This window comes from Lotus japonicus, chromosome 4, assembly GCF_012489685.1.
Source record: "Lotus japonicus ecotype B-129 chromosome 4, LjGifu_v1.2".
Lineage (NCBI taxonomy): Eukaryota > Viridiplantae > Streptophyta > Magnoliopsida > Fabales > Fabaceae > Lotus > Lotus japonicus.
The window spans coordinates 80,553,710-80,572,923 of NC_080044.1; the positions used below are offsets into that span (position 1 = coordinate 80,553,710).

A 19,214-nucleotide genomic window follows, 5' to 3' on the forward strand; every position below is an offset into this window, starting at 1 on the left:
TGCAGCTGACTTGTGTATGCTTCCTACATGCAAAGGTATTTAACAAAAATAGAACAGAGGTGACTCTAGTATAATTTGGGAAGCCCAGACACAATAAACAGGTACAGAACCCCCAACAAAACTCCTTATCCAACAATTTAGTCATTTACATACCTTGTCAGCGCCATGACAAAATCAAAACATCATGGATATTAAGTACAGCTCTGTTTTTGAACATGCCAAGAGGATACTCTTGAGTGACATCCACTTATGTTGAATCTACCCAAGTAGCATAATATTGCCAGTGGTGCCCCAGGGGCATACTATTCTGGCTTGCATATATTTCATTCCAAGTCAAGATATTGTCATCCACTTATGCTAGACATGATAATTCATCCCTACCTTAATCAGACAAATCTGAGGAATGTTTAGTCCTACAGCAGGGGACCGACAATTTTTTCGGAGAAAAGAGTACATGTTGATAGCAAACTTCTTAACAAATGAAGAGTTCCACTTAGCCTTTACGTGAGAATGACCTATTACATACGCTGCTCCAGCACGCTTGGCTTCCACAAGTTCCATGAGCTCTTCCTTGACACGTGGATCTTTATAGATTGTATTTAGCACCTCAAATCGAATCCTTCGTCTATTGTTGAGTTCAGGTGATTCCTGCTCATACATCGCCTGCAGCTTCATCAACGTTGGAGATTTACTGTTAGTAACAGTCAAAGTCCCAGGAAGGCTATTACTGCAGCCTTCTTCAAAGCTAGAAGATTCTGTCTTTAGCAATCTTGTACCAAACTTCCCAGACGTCCTAACCACTGCCATCCGGCCATCTACAGCGCCATCTAGGCTTCCATAACTACCTTCAGCTTCCAGTTGAATGAATTCTGCTATGCTCATCACCAGGTCATTTTCAAAATCATTTTCATGGCTATAAACATCTTTGTAGCCATTTCGGACAATGCACCGATATAATCGGAAAGATTTGGGACCAATTCGGCCAATGATGTAACGTTCCTCATGGGGTACAGAAGGCACGGGGACAGTCTTAACACAAACAAAAACAACCACTTGATAGAAAGCTGGCAGATTTGTCAAGAAATGAGTAAAACTGGCAGGGACTCCAGAAGCTAATTCAGTATAGATAAGGCCCATTCCAGGAACCCTAACAATCCCAAGACTAGGACCCAATGTAAGGATTGATTTCATTGAAACTTTGTTATGCATATCGAATAAATACTTTTTTCTAGAACCATATTGCCACCCATACATAACAAAAATGAAGACCGCAGAGAGCACAAGCGGAACCCAGCCACCTTTCGGGATTTTCATGCAATAGGATGAAAGGAAGATAACCTCGATCGAACCAAAAATTAAAACAAATGCCAGAGAAACTAATAGACTTTGATTCCATACAAGACTGAGGACCAGTGACGTCAACCATGTGGTCACAAATACCACAAACAGACTCGCAATTCCTGCAAATAAGATTAAGAGTTTAGCAACCATCAGCTGAAAGTGGTCGTGAACAATAAAGTGACACAGAAAATCAGCAAATTTCCTGCCACAAACCTTTGAACCATCTATAGACACATAATCAACCATTTTAAAACTTTTTTATTTTGATTAGTGTACCCTTTTTTACACTAGCATCCAATAATGTGTTGCACATCATTGAAATTTGGAAGAGTTTGAGCTCTTAGCCAGCTGTTATCAATTATCATAGTCAAGTCTTTCAATAATGTGGTAGCACATGACTAGATAAAAAAAGTCTTAACTCTTAACCCTCCAGTGGATCAAGATTAAGCTCAACTTAACTTCTATCAAATATTTTACTATTTTTAAATAGATGGCATGGTAGTTCACAATTTACTGAGTTTACACTGTCAGTGGATCGAAATTTTATCATACTTCAAAACCACATAATATATAAGATCATTTAAAAAATGATAGAAATAATCAGCCTAACAGATAAAACAAAAAGTATGGAGGACCCATGAACTCTGAAACAGGAATTTAAAATACTACTGTAACACAACTTACCATACGCATATCCTATATGGATTGGGTCCCCAAAACCAATTGTCACAGCCAGGCAGATTATCATAAGAATCCAGTTTATCTCTGGTATGTATGTCTGGCCAGGGATCCACCTTCTGGAATGAACTGCTTTAACACGAGGGAAACATTCAAATGCATGGCATTGTTGAACAATTGAGAATGTTGAAGAGATGACGCCCTGACTTGCAACTATTGCTGCTAAAGCAGCCACCACGAATACAGGCCAAAATAGGATATCTACAAAATGACAAAAACATTTGCATTCTAGTTAGAAACATATGACAGCATATTGTTGCCAGCTCAACTACTTGGCTTAATTTATTACTAGTGATCAAAATGCAAACAGGTGATGTCATTCCACAGATGTCAGACAGCACATACCGGCACTAAAAGTTCAGGTAAATAAAATAGAGAGATTGTTTGAGCGGTTCATTTTATGGGAAAAAAATTGTACCACGAGGATGGATGACAGGAACAACTACAACAACTAACTCATTGGTTGAGCATGACCAGAACTTGTATTTTAACTCATTTAAAAGCATTTGCATTAGCTGACCTGGAATAGAAGCATAAAAGCTTATAGGTAGTGCAGATAAATTCTTCGAAAGAAAAGCAGCTTGCCCCATGTATTGAAGAATTAGACATGGATAAATGATAGAAAAAAATGTAACCTGCATGGTAACAATGACACAATACAAACAGTTAAGACTTAAAATGGTCAGTCTTAAAGGATAGGGCTCCTGTAAAGTGAGATTATATCTAAAGTGAGCAAATAAGACTATATTCATCATTTCATCTTCAAGTTAATTTGAAATATATCATAATCTTAACCTATAAAAATCCAATGGTGGATACACTTTTAATTTCTCACTTACAAGCTCAACTCAATGTTTGATTTCACATATTCCATATTAGTCTAAGTTTTATATAAAAATTCAGGAACGACATTGTAAATGTGATTTACCAAAAGTCTAACTGTTCTTTGACGCTTGTAATGCCTGTGCGTCATACACTAAAAAACAAAGGTTTGTCTTTTACTGTACTAATATATCTGTAGTCAGTATGTAATACAAATTAGTATTTATCATAGAATCAGCTGCTCCCTTTAAATTAATTGACTTCTTTGTAGTAACTAGCCATCTGAAGTCTGGTTCTTTCAGACCATAATATCATCTACGGTAACATATAATAGACCCATCTAATATGTCAAAGTCTGAAAAGTATATTGCAACAAGGGACACATTGCACATCCTGACCAGAGGAAATTAACATCTTCAAAAAAATTCAAATCATTCTTGGCTATCTATTTGTACTGCACTCAGTAATGAACTTAACATTTCCAATTATCCGTGAAGTCAAAACTTAAAAGGCTACTTATTGGCTACACATACCCTTACAGGTGCTCGTCTGTAGTACCCAAGGTCTTGAAACATAGCTTCAGTGCCTGAAGTTACACAAGAAAACCAGAATGAATTTGTCATGAATAAGGCTTAAGCAGAACCAGAATTTTAACCGTGACACAGACCTGTAGCACATAGAAATACTCCTCCAAGATTAATCCAACCTTTTTTTCCTGTAACCCGAAAGAACTTGTATATGTAATATGGAGAAAGAGCCTGATATATTCTTGGATTCCACTTGACGACATTGTAAATGCCAATCATGAAAATAGACAGTAACCATAGGATGATTATGGGAGGGAACATGAAGGCAACCTTGTGGGAGCCACGGTGTTGCAGTACAAAGAGCCCAACCAGTAGAACACAAGAAATAAGAGGCACCATACCTGTGTAATGATTTATGTGTAAGTTTTGATAGCAAAACTGCCTAGATTGATTTATATATAACTGAAAACACTAGGGAAAAAAGTTGTATATGGCATTTCAGAATTAATTTCCTAGTAATTTTGATTACACAGAAGAACACTGAAAAGCAAGCTTAATTCAAAAAAAAAATTGGAAACAGCTACCCAGCTCACAATGGAAAACCTAACTAAAACCATATTTTTCCTCCAAATCTGGAATCAACCATGAATAACATAATGTGCTTCGGGTATATTCAGATATTGTTTAGGTTAAGGACCTTAACAAGTGTCATCCTTAAGGATGATCACATTGTGTGGAGTTACCTTCCATTATTTTATCTTAAAATCTAAGTTGTATCCTTTCTCTTTAGTGTATAGTAATTTATTATGTTTAAAATATTTAAGCTTAGAGTATAAGATACTATGTTGTGGGAAGATTAGCATTTTTTTCCACTTACTATTGTTTGTAATCTTCGCTTCAATTTTCAGCCCTTCAACCGATGAAAGCACTGCAAGATAGAATTCTAATCAACAGAGATACAGATGGAGCAAATAGGAGGTAACCAAAAGTACATGGTAAAACATAAATCATATTAGGTTCTATCAGATACACCAACACGTGTCGGAGAAAAAAGGTCGCCTTACCTGAAATGGCAGGCATGATAGCACCAACACAAATTGCCATGCAAGCACCCAGTAAAACTAAAATAAGCAAAGCTATTTTTGTACTCTTATGTTTCTCAATGAATCTTTTCAAGGGTGAGGGTGGTATATTTCTATTTGAGCAACCATTTTTGTGATATGTAGAAAGCTCCTCATCCGATGCTTGAAGATTGGGAAGCAAACAAAATTTCGCATTTCTGCAAAGCTGTGAATATAGAGCAACAATTCCCCCTGCACAAATATAATTTTTCTTTTTAAAAAAAAAAGAAACTAAACTCACAGAATAGTAAAGAAAAATAGCTCTTACTTACCTTCACCATTATCATCTGTACTCAACATGAAAACTGCATACTTGAACAAAGAAAAAAGGGAAAGAGTCCAAAATATCAACGAAAATGCACCGAATATCGCATCCTCATTTTGATCATGTTTGAGTCTTCCAGAAAATATACTTTGATAGACATAAAGAGGGGAGAGGGTCAGGTCACCAAACAGAAATCCCAAACTCTGGTATGCCAGAAACAGAAGTGCCTTAGACTGAGATTTCTCCACCTGATTATATAGAGAAATCAGATACTATTGACATATACAACAACATCAAGAAAACCCTATGGTATTCCCAGACTAGTGATTGAAGCTTCGATCATGATCGAGTTTGAAACAATGGATCTTAATTATTTCCTATTCTCTCATTATCTCGAATTCGATTAAAATGGTGGTTATTCAATAACAACACTACATCATTCAGACATTGATTCATTGGTTAGATTTTGATCGATGCTACGGAAATCGAATCGGAAAACGGGGAAAACAAATGAAGAAAGCTTCGAAAGCATTATTGCAGTTACAATGATAAGCAATTGAGTTAGGGTTTGAATTGGAGAAGAGGAAGAAGCGTACCATGGTTGATGATGAACCTCGTTGTTCTCTATTCGCATCGACGGAGCTCATAGCGAACAAGCCTCAACAGTGCAAGAGAGAGAGCGTTGAATCAGTCTAGCGTCGTGGCTTTCATTTCATTTCTGGATAGAAAAATGAAAAAATCGACTTCGTTTTCCAGTTGCATTAACAAATGAAATTTAGTGATATATTTCATTTTAATATTTATAATATTCTTTTTAGAGAAATTTTTATGTAAGGTTGGATAATCTTTGTTAATAATAATAATGGCATGATCGTCATTATTACAGTCTATCTAAGGGTTGATCCGAATCTTGTGGGTCTTTGTGGATTTGCAATTGTGCATGCTTATCCTTTTTTGAAACTTTATAATAGTAACATGGTAATTGATTTTCATTTTGTAGTTTTTATGGCATTTTTATGTTATTATGCATAGTGGCATCCAGATTTATGTTTGTTTGGTTTTGACATAGGAATCTAACACAAGTACGCTTGTCGAGGTGGGTGACAGCTCAGTGCAACATTCCATGCTGGCGATAACGACAGAGTGCCCTTGGAAAAGGCGTGTCACACGTGTTGGGGATCATAACACTACCCAAAGAGCTGCTCTCAATTAAACAAAGAATGAAACAAACAAGCATACCAATTAAGGGCAATTCAGGCTGTCCAAAAAATCATTACCAACTGAAATTCAATTCACGTGCTAAAATCCTCACTCACTCAGAAAATTGAATTCGAACACCCGTAGCCACTAATAGATCGGTGGTGGGTCTGCTCATCCGACCAAACCAACTATTTTGGCTTGAAATTGACCGATTAATATCTCTTCCTTCAAGTTCATCTAAATGGTTCACAACTTCACATTACCCCCACTACTAGCTTTGTTGTCTGACTTGCCTCCTCCCTTTAACAATCATAAATCTAAACGAGCCATTTGAAGACTAGTGAGGTTTTGTCTAAGAGTTCTTTCATTCAGATGAGTGAGATCTATCAAAATAGAGTTTCATTTTATGTCACTGTCGAGGCGGAGATTTTTGTTGTGTTAACAACCCGTATGAACTTACTCGACAAAATTGTGATACGTGCAAACTGAGCCCAAACAACCTATAGCCACTAAATCGGTCGGTGTTGGGTCTAGTGTTTTGATGTTTTTCACTCGTCAAAACCGACAATTTTTGCCCAAGTGTACTTCGAGGGAGATTTCAATGCAGATTGCATTGCATTGTCTGATTTGATTACTTCCGCTCATAAGCTATTCACGTAGGATATGGACAGCAATGCTTTCTCTACCAAATATTTAACTAGATGCATTCACATGGACCCGAACCCAAAACTTCTGTTTAAGCTTCAACAATCCTGACACTTGATCTACACGCTTGGTGATGGACATGGTTAAATATCATATTTTGCATAACCATACTCTCACACTATGTCATGATTCAAATATGGACCAATTAATTGACAACCAATGTCATTGCAAAGACAGCACTTGGCAAAAACCAAGAGCCAGCCTAAAATCTGATTTTCGTTTTCACGTCACTGGAAAAAGGAGTGGATCTGTCTTCTGACTCTTCTCTAAAATTTGTACAAGAGAAATGAAGCTGAAAAACTAGACCCGCAAATATCATACAAGTGCTCAATCTCTGCAAGCAAATACAAGGCAAAAAGACAACTAAAATAAATAAATAAAAACTCAGTAACAAAAAAGAGACAATTTCTGAAGATCTTATTTGCGACGTCTTTGTGTTATGATGTCTGGGTTTCCTTTCCTCATCATGGCTACAAACTCATCATAGTTAATTCTTCCATCCTGCAAGAAATATAGGAATTAAGAATTAAAATCTGTGTCAGTATAGGGAAAACCATTTTAAAAGTGACCCACCAACAAGTTATCATGTTTGATCGCAGGATATATTATTGAACAAATCACCGGAGGACCACTTTTAAAACATCCACCTTATTATATCCCTAGACATCTATATCTATAATCTGTCATTTAAATAACCGACAATGACAACAAGGATGTGGCCCCCGCAATGTGATATACACCAGCTTAGTGGGTAAAAAAGAAACAGGACATGCTCTACTTTTGCTAAATGCATCAAATTAGTCTATCAAAGTTAAAGAAATTAAAGCTGAGTTGTTGGTTGGTGAACAAAGAAGACAACTCTTATTTGTTTTCCGTGCATCTCTCCTATAAATAACATATTCACAAATCATTTCAGAAGAATTTGAGAGTCTAGAGAGACAGCCAAAGAGAAGAAAATATAGTTTCTCCTGACAGGTTCTCATATATATGGGCATTCTCTTATTTCAAGGTGAGTTATTATTATCTCCTTATACTTAGACAGGTTGTAATTCATTGCATTTAGTAAAAAAAAATCCACTCTTACCCATGGTTTTTCCTTGTTTGTAGAGGTTTTCCATGTTAGTTTTTTGTCAGATCCTACTTACTCAGTTCTACTTTTAGCTATGTGATATCATTTCATACCTCTGGTACCCAATAGTGTTGTCAAAGACAGTAGTATTCGTAAGTATTTACATTGCAGATACTCTGTCTAATTACTATTCACATGTGTGGTTTGTATATTTTTTAGTTATTGTTGATACATAATATATATGTTCTAGTGTGTGGTGATATCTATGCAACACAACTCAAACATGGTGCTATTCACGGCAAAATTGTGTAAGCCAGTTCAGTTGCAGAAAGAGAAAATGAAAAATGAGAAAGAGATTGGTGTTGAAACCATTGCAGGGACATTTAAGATTCAGAAGTTCAATGGGAGTAATTTCTACCTATGGAAATTGAAGATAAAGGCAATCTTAAGGCTGGACAATTGCTTGGCGGCAATTGAAGGTAGACCTGCAAATATAACTGATGAAAAATGGAAAGAGATGGATGACAATGCTGTTGCCAACTTGCACCTGGCGATGGAAGATTCAGTTTTGTCAAGAGTTGCAGAAAATAAGACAGCAGAGGAAATCTGGGATGCTCTCATTAAATTGTATGAGGTTAAGTCACTTCACAATAAAATATTCTTAAAGAGGAGACTCTATACTCTTCGAATGAGTGAATCCACTTCAGTGACAGATCACATCAACAATTTGAATACATTATTTGCTCAACTTACAACATCACATTTCAAAATAGCTGAAAATGAGCGTGCCGAGCTTCTACTTCAGAGTTTGCCAGATTCATATGATCAACTCATCATCACCATAACAAATAATAAAGTTGTCGACTATCTATCCTTTGATGATGTTGTTAGAGCTGTTCTTGAAGAAGAACTAAGGCGAAAGAATAAGGAAGATAAATTGGCAAGTTCAAAGCAAGCAGAGGCTACAATGATGACCAAAGGCAGTTCAATACAACATGACAGCAATGAGAGTCAAAATCATGGTAGATCATCTCCAAAAATGAAGAATTTTAACTGATACCATTGTGGCATGAGAGGACACTTGAAGAAAGATTGTTGGCACAACAAGAAGAATACAATGAGGACTCCTGCAGCAACAACCTCTCTAGGATATTTTGCAAGTTCCATAGATAGTTGAGTAATCATGTATTGCGAAGTAGCAATTGATTCTGAAGGTGGCAAAATGTTCGAATAATGATCCAGGTGCAAAGTAGAAAGATTTTGAAAGTACAAGAGAAGTGACTTTTAAATGTGAGTTTGTGAATTCATAAAATCAGCAAAGCCACTTTGGGTGTCTTTTCTTCTATCAAAATAGAAGAAATTAAACATAGCTAGTCGCTGGGTGAACAAAGAAAAAAATTTCTTCACTTGCTTTCGGTGTATCTGAATAATGAAGGAGAACATCTCCTATAAATGGCAGATTCACAAATAATTTTGATGCAGCAGCTTAGTCTGTATCTGTATAAAGATTAAAGAGAGAATGAAAGAGAAACAGAGAAGTCAAATATAGTTTCTCTAAGAGGTTGTCCTAGTATATGGATTCTCCTATTTTAAGAAAGAGTGTTAGAGACACACTACTTAGTTAAAAAAAAATTATACTATTCACCCATGGTTTTTATGTTATTTGTTGACGGTTTACACATTAAGTACCGTTTTCAGTTTCTATTTTCTCAAATCTATTTTTCGCTATGTGATACTATTCCATACCCCCAATACCCAACAAGGATTGTAAGTACACTTTTTTATAGTCTCAGGCTCTCAGTTATAGTAAACTAAAAAATTCATATTCGGTATCGATATGCACTACCCAGTAGTATTTCTCACTTTACTTTATGAAAAGAAAATAGTATTACACCATTTTTCATGAATGAAACAATATAAAGACAGATGTAAGCCACTAAGAAAAAGATAAAAAGAAAGCAACATACATGGTCTGTATCAACTTCGGCAATGATCTCCTTTATTGTTTTCTCATCACCCATATTATACTTCTTAAGGGCAGACTCCAACTCTTCTGTTGTGATGTACCTATGAAAATGGAGAAAACACGGAAGAAATCCAACCACATAAATCATCTAAGGTGATAACATTACTCAATGAAAAATTATGAATGAAAAATTAATCAGAATACCCGCTCTTATCCTCGTCAAAATATTCAAAGGCTTTATATAGGTGATCCTCTCTTTCCATTCTATTCATATGCATGGTAGCGGTTATAAATTCGATATAATCAATTGTTCCATTTCCATCTACATCAGCCTGAAAACCAAATAATTATGATTTGATAATAGTTAATGAAAAAAACATCACCAAAATCAAGAGGAGTAAACTAGTAATCCCAATATCATGCAGCTCTAAAGGTATGTCTACCTCCTTTCTAAACATTGTTACATGCATACAGACACATGGCTTAGTTTAAAAATAAAGGGAATCGATAACTACAACAGATTGATGCATGACGATCACGTCTTAATAAGCACGAAGCAAGATTTGGATGCAGATGGTTATCAAGACAGGGGATAGATTGCGAAGAATGAGTTAAACTGTATATGTGGCATATACAGGGACTCAGGAGCTCCGATACAGGAAGCAAAGTTCAAGTAGTTTAGCATCAATTTCATTTCAAGTGAAAAAATAGCCTTTGGATCCAGAGAATAATAAATAAACACAGAGAAGAGAGAGGGAGAGAGATTTAGCTGCGGGAAGCAACACAAGAAAATATAAATTTCCAACAAGAACTGAGAGATACAGTGTGACAATCAAACATCAGCTATGGACTCAGAAATACAGAAGATTTAAAGTTGTAGCAGAGCAGAAGTGGATAAATATGTCAGATCATATTCCAATGACTTTGGTTGCATTCGTCCCCACAAATGAACATACAGATCAGCTAACAAAATCATGCGGCAAACCTTCTACTCTTTGTCACCACGCTCAGCGACCAGATACTAGTGTGTGTCTCAACTCTAAACTCTAATCCCCAGATAGTGCTTCAGGTTAAAATGCAGAAATTGGATGAAATATTATGTAACCTTCAAATATTATCACCAGCTATCAGCAAATAGAGACCAAATCTTCAAGAAAATTCATCAAGTTATGATATGACCAAATAAGAAAAGAACAATAATCTTACTGCTTCCATCAACTGCTTTACTTCTGACTCAGAAAGTTTACTACCCAATTTAGGAAGACCAGCTTTCAACTCTTCAAAAGTAATTGTTCCACTGTTATCTGTATCCATGGATTTGAACATTTCCTTCAAGCCAATTATTTCTTCTTCAGAAAGATTTTCAGCAATAACCTGTAAAAAAACAAAATATTTATGGATGAAGAGGTTGTGTATATGTAAAATCTATTGCTTCAATTGCACTTCATTGAAATCATGTAAATAAAGCTATATAATATATAGTAATCATTACATTTAAGTGTATATAATAGATCCTTGGTTGTGTAGTTTGGACAGATGGATTCCATCATATTTCTCTTGTTTTCTCTTAACACCCTTCACTTCAATAGTTTAGTTGGCCAATGGGGAACAGATTATCTACCAGACAAAGTGAAACCGTTTAACAGGAACCATATCATCCAATTCTTTGACCTAGTTCTGTTATGGATGCTTATTTATATTTTGGATTTAGGATTAGCATATACTATTTCTCATCTTCAAGGCTTTCAATACAGTGGTGACTGTAAATATTTTACTTAAGAGACTGATTATGATTTTCATGACAACAAAATCAATTAAAAAAGATGATTTACCTTCAGAGCTACTTTCTTTAGCTTGTTCATTGCCCTGAATTGTTTCATTCTGGATAACACAGCAATATCAAGAGGCTTATCAGATGCATCTCCATCTACTCTCATCCAAGGGTGATCTGGAATATATATATAACACATTGTTATTACTGGTTGATTCAAATGAGTTAACTGACAAGAAAAGTTGGTAGTCATTTCAAAAGTAAAATATTAATCACAGAGTGTAAGAACATCTTATCAAAGGGTTGTGATGAGAGACAAAACAGGAGGTAGGGAGAAAATCGAAAGTTCAGAAGTTAGCAAAAACAATACTATCGTCCTAACCTACCCTTCTTTTCTCTCTCTTTTTTTTCCTTTCTTTCTTGCTAGTAGGACTAAAGTGTTTTTAGACGTGCAAATAGTACCATGTCCTCAACAAATCAATCAAATGACAGCTATTTTGAATCTTCCACCCTATTTTTTTTCTTGTTATTTCAACCTTGCTGTATCATAGGGTTATTCATCCCACGGGAAACAATTCCAGATGTTTCCTCAGTGTTAACATTATTAATATAAGATATAAACCACTTTGGCACACCAAAAAAATCATTTTTGTTAGAAGAATTTTACTTACTAAGTACTTCAACTGCGGTAAGCCGTTCTTTAGGGTCAGCTCGTAGCATCTTCTTGACCAGATCTTTTGCGCTACTTGATATTGAAGGCCAAGGATCTGATACGAAATCAATATGTCCACGAAGAACAGCATCAAAGATACCCTGTTCATTTTCTTCATATAAAAGATAAGAGCAAAGTGTGAGAAAGAATGGAAAGGTTCCAAAGTTTGGATATCAAGGTACAAGCAAAGCTAACTTCCATAGGAAGATACCAACTTAATCATATTGAAGCTCAAAGTAAAGCAGAAGGCTTTTTACCATTTGTCATCGAAGTGATTAAAGTAATTATTCTCACACCTTTATCACAAAATCCATCTATTAAGCATGATTCAAAAATTAGGACCAGCAGATATGTTCTATTAGTTCCTCTCAATTACCAAACAATTCATATTCAGTTTGAAATTTGAAATTTGAAATTTGAACAACAAACAACTCACAAATACAATAACCAACCAAACAACTATCAAATTATGTCCCATTCAACAACACACGAAATTCAAATTAAACAAATTACCATATTAAACAGGACCGACATTCAACTATGCCTATGACTTAAATCTATATATAAATATAAATCCATTAATAACTCAATTGCCTAAGATAGAAATTTAATTTGGCTATCTCAATCTCAACAGTCAAGCCACCAATGATTTGAACATAGTTCATGAAACCGGTGGCAGTAAAAAACAAGTTTAGAACATTAACATCCTAAACTCTATGCAACTATGCGATATTATACCGTCCATCTTCAAAAAGCGCATTTATAACGAATGAAGGACTTTTACCTGCCCAGAAGGGTGGAACACCAGATAGCAGAATGTACAAAATAACCCCAGCACTCCAAATATCCGCTTCAGGCCCATAACTTCTACGCAGCACCTCAGGAGCAACATAGTAAGCACTTCCAACAAGATCTCTAAACACATCTCCTGCTCTCAAATAATATGTTTGGATTCATTTCACAATCTGCTAGATTCACTTCAAAATGAAGCTAAAACATATAGCTTTTGCACTTAAGGTGCTTTGAATATTCTGTGCAATCCAAACACACACAAAATTCAACTCCACAAGTTGATAAAACCATCACTAATCATGATTTAAATAAACTGATTAAGTGACTAACCAGGCTTAAAAAACACAGAGAGACCAAAATCAGTGGCCTTAAGAGGCGAGTTATCGTTCTTGTTGAGAAGCAAGAAATTCTCAGGCTTCAAGTCCCTATGCATGACCCCCATGGAGTGGCAGTTATGCACCACCGTAACGATCTGCCGGCACGAGTTAGCGGCGGCGCGCTCGGAGTAGTGCCCCTTGGTGATGATCCTGTCGAAGAGCTCGCCGCCGGCACAGAGCTCCATGACGAGGTTGACAGAGTGGCGGTCCTCGTAGGCGCCCTTTAGCTCCACAATGTTGCGGTGGCCGGTGAGGTGGTGCATGATCTGAACCTCGCGGCGGACGTCGTCGATGTCGTCGCGGTTGATGAGCTTGCGGGTGGCGATGGATTTGCACGCGAACTGCTCCTTGGTGACCTTGTGGGTGACCAGGTAGGTCACGCCGAATTGGCCTCGGCCGAGCTCGCGGCCGAAGATGTAGACGGCGCGGACGTCCTCCATGGGGCGGCCGAGGACGCGGCCAAGGGAGGAGGGGGAGGAAGAGAGGGGATTCGGGAGTGGGGCAGGAGGTGAGGGGTAGTTGGGAGGGAGGACGGTGGGGGCATTGCGGTGTGGTGGCTCGTCGGAGTAGGTGGCAGCGCCGTCGATTCCGCCGCCGCCGGTGTTGCAGTTGCCCATGTGGCTGAAGTCAAATGAGGTGAACGGTGGTCGGAGGAAAAAGAGAAGACTGTTTTACTATTGTGTCGTGTCTTAAGATGATGTGGCCGCCTCGAGGACTAAAATGGAATTTTGGTGTTATGTATAAATAAATGAGTAAGAAACTAATAAGAATTTAATGAAGTTATGTTTAAACTCAATGAAGTTTTCCAAATGTAACACACAAAAAACTCACTAAATATAATATTTTTCTAAGTTTTGCTGAAAATAAAAGAAACTATATTTTGTTAGTATTAAAAGAAGAAAATATTTCATTTCATTGAATGAAAAGACCATAATTTTCTTAGAAATAAAAGTGGAAGGGGCCATGAGGATTTTTAAACTATCAAACAACTTTTTGGAGTTACCAGAAAATAAACTTTTAGAGAAGTAACTCATTCATTTTGATTTCCTCGAAACTGAAAGTTACATATATTTAAGATTGCGGTTTTTAACCTATGTAAAATTAGCGTAAAAACACTATGTAACATTAAGTAGGTTGGAAAACCATCAAGAGTATGTTTATAATAAAAAGATTATCATAAATTAAAATGCTAAGATGCAATGCATAGTCATGCTTAGAGGAGATTGTAAAGAAAACAACAAATTGTTTGCAATGCAGCCAAAGCTCACGCCAATTGTTAAGCCGCCCAAACGAGAATGACATTGTCTTTTTTTTTCTGAATTGTGACTTTGATAAGTTGATTTCTTTTGCTATTTTTTATTCACCTACATTCATTAGATTTTCCAAGGTAGGTGGTGTTTCTATTAAAATTATAGTTTAATTTATAGTCATATAATGGAATTGCCCTTACATACCTTCACTACTAAATGGAATCCAGCTACCTATCAATCATGCCCGGGACTTGTTGGTGATGCAAACACATTCTGAAACAACATAAGCACTATAATAACAAATACCATTCAGAAGGCTTTTATTATTAAATAGAATACATTGCACACTGACAGACTCTACAGCAACCTGCTAGACGTTTTCATCAGATGTAATATTTACAAAGAAAGGAGGAATGGAAGAAGAAGAAGAAGAACACCACCAACTACCTGATCATAGTACAATGCCCCTGCCTTGATATCTATCCCCTCATGACAGAACAACTCTAATCAATAATCTAACAACCAAGGGAATAACAATGTAACAACACTACAGAAACCAATTACAACAAAAACTATGACTAGCCTTAAATCCAATTCTGGGGCAAGACATAACCTTTGATTGGCTCAGATGGATCAGTAATAGCTAGACCTCTCACGCCGCTTGAACTCCCTGTCAACATTGACATCAAGCTTCCGCCATGAACCCTGCCTTCAGGAACAGCAACTGACATTGGCATGTGCCCACTTTCCTCAGCACTTGCAACTTCATATTGATTAAAGCCAGAACAAGCACTTGGAGGAGCAGTACCGAGGCTACACCCTATTTTCAGCATAGCCACTTCCATGTGCTTTAGTTCATCTGGTTTGCTAGAACGAGGATCCTGAACAACAGATCCTAATGAGACACCTCCATGGACCCTCTTATCGTGCACCAGTCCACTATGAAGTGCACACAGACCTGTTTTACCCCTCGCAAACGAATTGCAAGGACCATCGGCTTGATTGCTATATTCTGATCCGGGGTGGCCCCAAGAGCATCTCTTGCCTCCCCCATGTGCCTTGCAGAAGTCAGTGCTGCCTTGTGCACTCTTTCCACACCCTTCGGACTTGCATCTCTTGCCTCCTCCATGGCGGACGCAATGATCAGTCCTTCCTCGAGCGCTCTTTGTGCAACCTGGTACAGCACACCTCTTTCCACCCCCGTGTGCCACGCAGAAGTTGGTGCCTCCATGAACACTTTTAGTGCAAACTCCACCACCCTGGTATGTACAGCGTTTTCCTCCACCGTGACCCTTGCAAAAGGGGGTGCTCCCCTCAGCACCCTTAGTGCACCCTGGTGCTGTACACCGTTTCCCCCCACCATGTGCCTTGCAAAACATGGTGCTACCTTGTGCCCCTTTGGAGCATCCAGAAGCTTGGCATCGACGACCTCCGCCGTGCGAGATGCAAAGACCCGATAGGCCTTCAGCACTTTTGGTGCAGTTTTCTCTCTGGCACCTTTTGCCACCACCATGACGGATACAAAGTCCAGATTTTCCTCTAGCAGCTCGGGTACAACCTTCATGACTGCATCTACGGCCACCACCATGAGCAATACAGTAATCTGTGCGTCCTTCTGCACTCTTTGTGCACCCAAGGTATTCACATCGCCTGCCACCTCCATGAGCCTTGCAGTATACTGTACGACCCTCAGCTCCTTTGTGGCAGCCAGGTTTCTGGCATCTCCTACCACCACCATGAGATATACATCTTCCAGAGGAACCTCTGGCTCCCTTTCCACATCCCTCAACTTGACATGTCTTAGAATTACTTTGGCGTTGTACTGGTTGTTGCTGCTGTGTTAGCCCAGAAGTACAGGTGACTGAACTTTTTGGTCTGGTTGCGGAAAGGTCCAGAACATTGGGAGAATGATCAAATTGCTTAGAAGCCTGATTCAAGAGGAAACTAGTGCCGGTATTTGATGACGAAGATGGAAAAACATTCCCTGGCTTCCAACTACATGATGTTGACCCCTCATCTGCATTTTGACCCCCACTGGATACTAATGGCATTTCCTTATTCAATTGAAGAGGTGATGGACTTAGATGAACGCTTGTAATATCTGACTCACAGGGCCAAGTGGAAAGGCTCAACTCCAAATCAAACTTTGGTTGCAACTCCAGTGTCTTCAAATTGGAACTGAAGGGTTTCTTTAGGCTCTGCACCTTCTCACAGCCAAGATGGAGGGAAAAGTCCAATTCAATATCCATAGATGATTCCTCATCATTATCTTTGCCTGAAGACATAGCAGTGCAAGCTAAAGCTGAACTCCCCTTGCTGTCTGAGGAACTAGATGAACGCCCGAGCCCAAGAGACAAAGAAGAGCCAACACTATGACCCATACATCCATCAATTAAATCCCACTTCCTTTTTGTTCCCTTAGAGGAGGGCTTATAGGAGGGATTTGAAGAACCAGGAGAATCAAGTCGTAAAACGGTATCTGCAGCATAATAATCAAGTCCACTTCCTTCAACTTGCATAGAATTGTTCAAAATCTTGAATGCATTAGCAGAGTTATTAACAGGGAATCCCAAGTGCTGGAACCTTGTGTCCATGAAACAACTGAAGAAACAATACCTAGTCCAACTTGTGGATTTCAATAGAACAGCCCGCCTGACTTCCGGGAAAAAAATTAAGAAGTATATCTACAAAGTTAGTGTTAGATGTGTCTACAAGAGTGTCATGCACCCCCGCTGACAAATCCTGAAGTATCACGTCGATCCATCTGATATATAGAAAGATCAAACTTAGGTTGAGTTTATCAGCTGTTAAAAATGCACATTAAGCCAACACGATCTGACTCCTTCCAGAACACAACATGAGAGCAATCAACCTGTTAACAACAGATCAGCCGGTCAGTACAGGAACTTCTGCCATAATAAACACGGTTGCAGCCACATTTTGACATTATTCAGCACTGATTAAAATAAAAAATGGGTAATGGATGATATAGGAAAGTGGGGAAAATCTGTAAACTTATGATCACCAAACAACAGGTATTCAATGGCCGAATATGAAAAATACTACAAATTTAGAACAGGGAAAAAAACTTATGTATAACAAGTATTCACAGTAGCTCTCCACACAGCTTGAACATGAAGGAACACATAACATTTTCATATAAGAACAGTATATTAATAAACGAACAAGGTACAGAATATTCATATAAGCCAGCTCAAAAACCGTATTTCATAGTAATCTATCAAAGAGAAATGAATAGAATTTCATATCCACAGTTCCGACTTCGATTTTAAAGGAATCTGGAAGCAAATAAAACCATAGAAAATTTGGAGTTCTCATGTGAATAGTGGCATCAATATGTAAAATATACAACCCAAAATAAAGGATAACAAATTTATTCAAAAAAAAAACAAGAATCGATAGCAAACCAGAGAGGGAATAATATAGCGTACATAATGCAGCACTTAATCAAACAATCGAAGATAAAATTGATTAAAAGTTAAAACCAACAAAAAGTAGAAGAGGAGCTAACACCACTAAGTCACTAACAATTAACTTCAACACTGAAACCTTATTTACATTCAGGAAAGGGAAACAAACACAAAAAAATATTCAAATGTATCGTAGAATGAATAGAACAAATTACGCACTAAACCGAAAGAATTGGGAAAATCCCACCTCTTAGTTCAAGGTATCCATCCCCCAGTAAAAAAAGAGAGAAAAATTGAAGCACAAAAGTTGAATCAAACAGTGCCAATATTTTGCATCCAAATAGGCTGAATTCGATTTCATATGAAGAAAATTGAAGTTGATTAAGGAAGAAAAACCTTGAAGAAGGAGAAAAGATAAACCCCAGCTGGTTTGTTTGTTTGTCTTCCTATGAATTGAAGATGAAAACATAGGGTAAAAGATACTTCAATTCAATTATCATTATTTTGAATTCGCTAAACTCTTGAAAACTCAGAATTTTCCACCAAAAAACGAAACCCGTTGCAAAAAAAAGAAGAAAAATACCCAGAAGTTCATTTTTCCATCCATGGCATGAATAGAGATACAGATAGCAGAGAACGAAAATTGAAATTGAAAAACGAAAGGGAACGAAAATGGCGGAAGATTGAATTGAGAGGAAGGTTTGAAGGAGAAAACGCAAAGGGGAAACAGGAATTGAATAACGGAGATCAAAGGGAAAGAGAGAGTTACCTTGTGTGTTGATTCGATTGGGATCGTCTAGGGTTTGGAAATCGAGCAAGAGATAGAGATAGGGAAGAGAGAAAGGCGACACGGAACGGTGAGAGGATGAAGAGGCGAGGCGCGTGTGTTGTGTTGTTTAACTGTTGAGATAGTGGACGTGTGCGCTGCTGCAAACCATTTTTAATACAAGCTTCTAGGGTTGCGTTTTTTTTTAATGTTTTTTTTTTCCTATTGCGGTGGTGTTTATATTTTTTTGGGTATAAAAGAACCTAAAAATCAACTCCGATGAGTTAGCACTCATCGCGTAATCGGTGAACAATAAAGAGGACGACATGTCATGAGGGGGATCCTCGGAGACCTGCAGGTC

General features: G+C 37.6%; 3 protein-coding genes across 4 annotated transcripts; all 3 read right to left on the reverse strand.

Annotated features, from left to right (window-relative positions):
• On the reverse strand, positions 1 to 5,586 carry LOC130715508 (potassium transporter 3). Its single transcript, XM_057565615.1, has 9 exons — positions 5,411 to 5,586; positions 4,822 to 5,062; positions 4,493 to 4,741; positions 4,306 to 4,356; positions 3,569 to 3,829; positions 3,435 to 3,487; positions 2,600 to 2,714; positions 2,026 to 2,280; positions 1 to 1,460 (listed from the first exon to the last, which is right to left on the reverse strand). The coding sequence occupies exons 1-9, from the start codon at positions 5,459 to 5,461 to the stop codon at positions 358 to 360; spliced, it is 2,379 nt and encodes a 792-aa protein (XP_057421598.1). The 5' UTR covers positions 5,462 to 5,586; the 3' UTR covers positions 1 to 357.
• A 1,270-nt stretch (positions 5,587 to 6,856) lies between these two features.
• Positions 6,857 to 14,160, reverse strand: LOC130715510 (calcium-dependent protein kinase 1-like). Of its 2 annotated transcripts, XM_057565617.1 has the most exons (8): positions 13,360 to 14,160; positions 13,022 to 13,165; positions 12,197 to 12,349; positions 11,587 to 11,702; positions 10,961 to 11,128; positions 9,959 to 10,086; positions 9,756 to 9,855; positions 6,857 to 7,220 (listed from the first exon to the last, which is right to left on the reverse strand). In XM_057565617.1, the coding sequence occupies exons 1-8, from the start codon at positions 14,021 to 14,023 to the stop codon at positions 7,137 to 7,139; spliced, it is 1,557 nt and encodes a 518-aa protein (XP_057421600.1). In that variant the 5' UTR covers positions 14,024 to 14,160; the 3' UTR covers positions 6,857 to 7,136. The 2 variants fall into 2 exon arrangements, with proteins under 2 accessions (XP_057421600.1, XP_057421601.1); XM_057565618.1 differs by lacking the exons at positions 6,857 to 7,220; positions 9,756 to 9,855; positions 9,959 to 10,086 and adding an exon at positions 10,133 to 10,859.
• Positions 14,161 to 14,942: 782 nt separating this feature from the next.
• Positions 14,943 to 19,023, reverse strand: LOC130715509 (uncharacterized). The gene is made up of 2 exons (XM_057565616.1): positions 18,857 to 19,023; positions 14,943 to 17,528 (listed from the first exon to the last, which is right to left on the reverse strand). Exon 2 carries the CDS (start codon positions 17,248 to 17,250, stop codon positions 15,241 to 15,243), a length of 2,010 nt encoding a protein of 669 aa, XP_057421599.1. The 5' UTR covers positions 17,251 to 17,528; positions 18,857 to 19,023; the 3' UTR covers positions 14,943 to 15,240.
• Between the last annotated feature and the right edge of the window lie 191 nt (positions 19,024 to 19,214).